Source organism: Micropterus dolomieu, unplaced genomic scaffold, assembly GCF_021292245.1.
Source record: "Micropterus dolomieu isolate WLL.071019.BEF.003 ecotype Adirondacks unplaced genomic scaffold, ASM2129224v1 scaffold_339, whole genome shotgun sequence".
Lineage (NCBI taxonomy): Eukaryota > Metazoa > Chordata > Actinopteri > Centrarchiformes > Centrarchidae > Micropterus > Micropterus dolomieu.
In genome coordinates, this window is record NW_025744326.1 from 4,625 (window position 1) to 7,924 (window position 3,300).

A 3,300-nucleotide genomic window follows, 5' to 3' on the forward strand; every position below is an offset into this window, starting at 1 on the left:
GGTGGTGGGGGGGGGTTTGTAGTTTTTTACCCGTTGGTGGTGGGGGGGGGTTTGTAGTTTTTTACCCGTTGGTGGTGTGGGGGGGTTTGTAGTTTTTTACCCGTTGGTGGTGGGAATTTGTAGTTTTTACCAGTTGGTGGTGGGAATTTGTAGTTTTTACCCGTTGGTGGTGGGAATTTGTAATTTTTACCCGTTGGTGGTGGGAATTTGTAATTTTTACCCGTTGGTGGTGGGAATTTGTAGTTTTTACCTGTTGGTGGTGGGGGATTTGTAGTTCTTGTTAGTGTAAATCTCCTCCAGACTGAACTCTTTCTTCTTTAACCTGAAAACAAACAAACAAGTGTGATTCTTTTCATCTTTGATCATTTTCACTAGTTTGATCTCCTCCGTCCCCCCTTTCCTGACCTTTTGACCTTTGGCAGTCCCATCGGTGTGAGCGGCGTTTCCCGTGGCGATGCGCGGCGGATTCGTATCTGAGAGACTCGTTTGCCCCGCTGAGAAGAAAAGCAGGAACAATGAATTAGATAATAGTAGCAACGAGCATCAGGGAGCGAGCTGCTGGACAGAATGTCTCCTACGTTTGAGACGTTAGTTGACGATAGTTACGTGTTGTAACTCCAGATTCTATGAGTATAGGCTCCGCCCTCTAACGCCATCGCTGTTGCTTAGAGGTGAAGGGGAAGAGTTAACGCAACACTGGCCCAGACCGAACCACCTGCCCAGAGCCACATAACTAACCACCCAGGCCCCCGCAGTCCGCTGTGTTTGTGTCGGCATGCTCGCAATTACCAATGACGCCACATGGGGAGGGCCGACCCATGCGTAAAAGGCCAGGGACTGGATAGGGGCCCCGCAGCAGTACAGGTCGCAGCAGTACAGATGCAGAACCAAAAACAGGACAGCTTGACAGAGGGCGGAGCCTATCCGAACAGACAGGAAGAAAGGCCTCACCTCTCCGTTTGTGCTGAGGAACTCAGAACCCGCTGCTGATTGGCCAGCGGGGAGCGGAGCAGACAGCCCATTGGCTGGACACGGGGGGAGGGAGAGGGGCCATCGCTGGGGTAAGAGGATGCTCCGGGTGCTGTGATTGGCCCGCTGCTTCTGCTGTCGCCGGGCGGGAAACGTCGGGCTGCAACCAGAAATAATTTGAACTATTAAAAACTTCAAAGTTTTATTAGTAATAAAACTAAAACTATGAACGTGATTTATTCAGATTACCTGGACGAAGACGTCCGCACGTAGCTGCAAAGACAAAACGTTTTAATTACAGACGTTTGTGGATCATCATACGACACAATATCGTTAATATCAATGAAATAATAAAGATATATTGTTTCACGATTACGTGCGACAAACTGGACATCAACATGTAAATACCTTATTGTGGACTGATCAATATTAACGACTCACGATGAATATTAATGTCTCATTAGTGTAACCAGGAGACTAACCAGTGGTCGCTGCTGAGACTGGGCGGGGCCGTCCAGTCCTTCAGGGGCCGCAGAAGACCACCGCAAGCTCCGCCCACAACTGACTCGCACATCGTCTCCATGGCAACAGCTGATAGCCTCAGCATGGGGGCGGGGCTAAAGGAGGAGGGGTAGAGCCATAGGTGGACAGCACTGTGATTGGAGGAGAGGGGCGGGATGAAGTCAGAGAAACACCATTGGCCTGAAGAGACTCTCAGTAATTCTGACTGGCCGCAGGTCTGACCACTGTGGGCTGGCTCTAGGAGGTGCAATGCATGCTGGGAAGAGGAGGCAGAGACGCTGGAAAGAGAAACACAGAAATGTATGATGTGATACAGTGTTACAGAGCAAACGGGTCACGCTCGGGCGCCGTCACCGGCTTAAACCGAAGGCTATATAACATTTGTTCCCTCCTCACCTGTAATGACATCACCTATAGTCCAGTCAGATAGCTGTACCCGGATTCACGTACTGATCTACCTGTATGATTATAACTCACCTGTGCGCCAGCAGCGGCGCTCTGTAACCGTTCTTCTGCCTGATGACACTAACGGCCTTCTCTAATTGGCTGGCTCCGCCCCCCTCTCTTCTTTTGTGTTTCCTGTGGTTAAAGTTGCGTAGAGTGAGTGGCGCCTCCTCCTCTGTTCCTCCACCTCCCCCGCAGGAGACCGCCATCCGCCCCACAAATCTCCCAGCATCCTCCTCTTCTTCATCTTCTTCTTCTGTGTGTCCTGGAAGAACACGTGTCTCTCTTCCTCTGTGGTTCTTCCTCCTCCTTTTCCTCCCCCTCCACTCCCCCTCCTCCTCCCCTCTGCTCCTCCAACTCTGCTCTGATTGGCTCAAACTAGAGGAGAGAGGAGGCGTGGGTGAGTCCTCGCTGTCTGAAGATGAAGAGGAGGTGGGAACATGTGGGAGGTGGGCGGGGCTGCAGGAGGAGGCAGTCGCACCTGAAGACAACAAAGAGAAAGAGTTTATTTCAGTGTGAGCAAGCGTACGTCTGGACGAGCACGCCCTCCATCAGATCCGTCTACCCGGCGTAACCCGCGAAAGCAAGGCATCGCGGTTCCCGGTACCAGCGAAGCGGCTGGGAACCCTATTGTTTTCGTTCTCGTTTATTATTTATTTATTTTTATTCTTCCGTGTATAAAACTCATACTGCGGCCTAGACGGAAACTGCTAGGGTAGGTCCAGTTCACTGCACGTAACTCGCAAACGCAAAAAATAGGCCACGCCCATTTCCGCCTAAACTTTTTTTTCCGCTATATCGCGAAAACTGAAAAACCTATTTTAATTAACTCCTCTGAAGTCTGATCGCCACCAAACTTGGCACGGATAATCTCTGGACCAAGCTGATGAAAGTTTGTAGAGGAAATTTTGATCCCACAAAAAATGTCGCAATTATATGCTAGCAAACGTTTGCAAAAAACGCTACTAACAGGAAATGATGTCATATCTTCGCTTTGGAATGGCCGATCGGCACCAAATTTGGGCCGTTAATGTGAGGGCCTGTGCAAAATTTGGTGCAACCCGCCCCTAGGGGGCGCTATTTCTTCCAAGAAAATCATTCCTCTATAACCACAAGTCACACTGACGTGAAACCAGTGCCGAATTGTTCTGCATGGTCCCCTTACTACAGGAACCAAACTTCACCCAAATATGCCCATAGGTGGCGCCCCCTACATCGCACATTAATAAAGCTTATCCCTACGTGTTTGAGGGATGCTGCCGATTCTGATGGTATTGTCCACGGGCCCCCTAACGGGTTCCGTGGACAATAAATCATGGCAGGCCCAGGCCAACTCGCGCGCCATCCGGGGGGGGGGGGGGGGGG

The 3,300-nt window shown here is 50.7% G+C and overlaps 1 protein-coding gene across 2 annotated transcripts in view; it reads right to left on the reverse strand.

Moving 5' to 3' along the window:
- Positions 1-3,300, reverse strand: part of wu:fi75a02 — a 9,634-nt gene that overhangs the window by 1,537 nt on the left and 4,797 nt on the right. For both annotated transcript variants that reach the window (XM_046043458.1, XM_046043457.1), the window contains exons 3-8: positions 1,969-2,416; positions 1,452-1,769; positions 1,219-1,242; positions 952-1,129; positions 406-494; positions 251-322 (exon numbers count right to left, since the gene is read on the reverse strand). In XM_046043458.1, the coding sequence (XP_045899414.1) occupies positions 251-322; positions 406-494; positions 952-1,129; positions 1,219-1,242; positions 1,452-1,769; positions 1,969-2,416 (1,129 nt within the window). The remainder of the gene's footprint in view (positions 1-250; positions 323-405; positions 495-951; positions 1,130-1,218; positions 1,243-1,451; positions 1,770-1,968; positions 2,417-3,300) is intronic.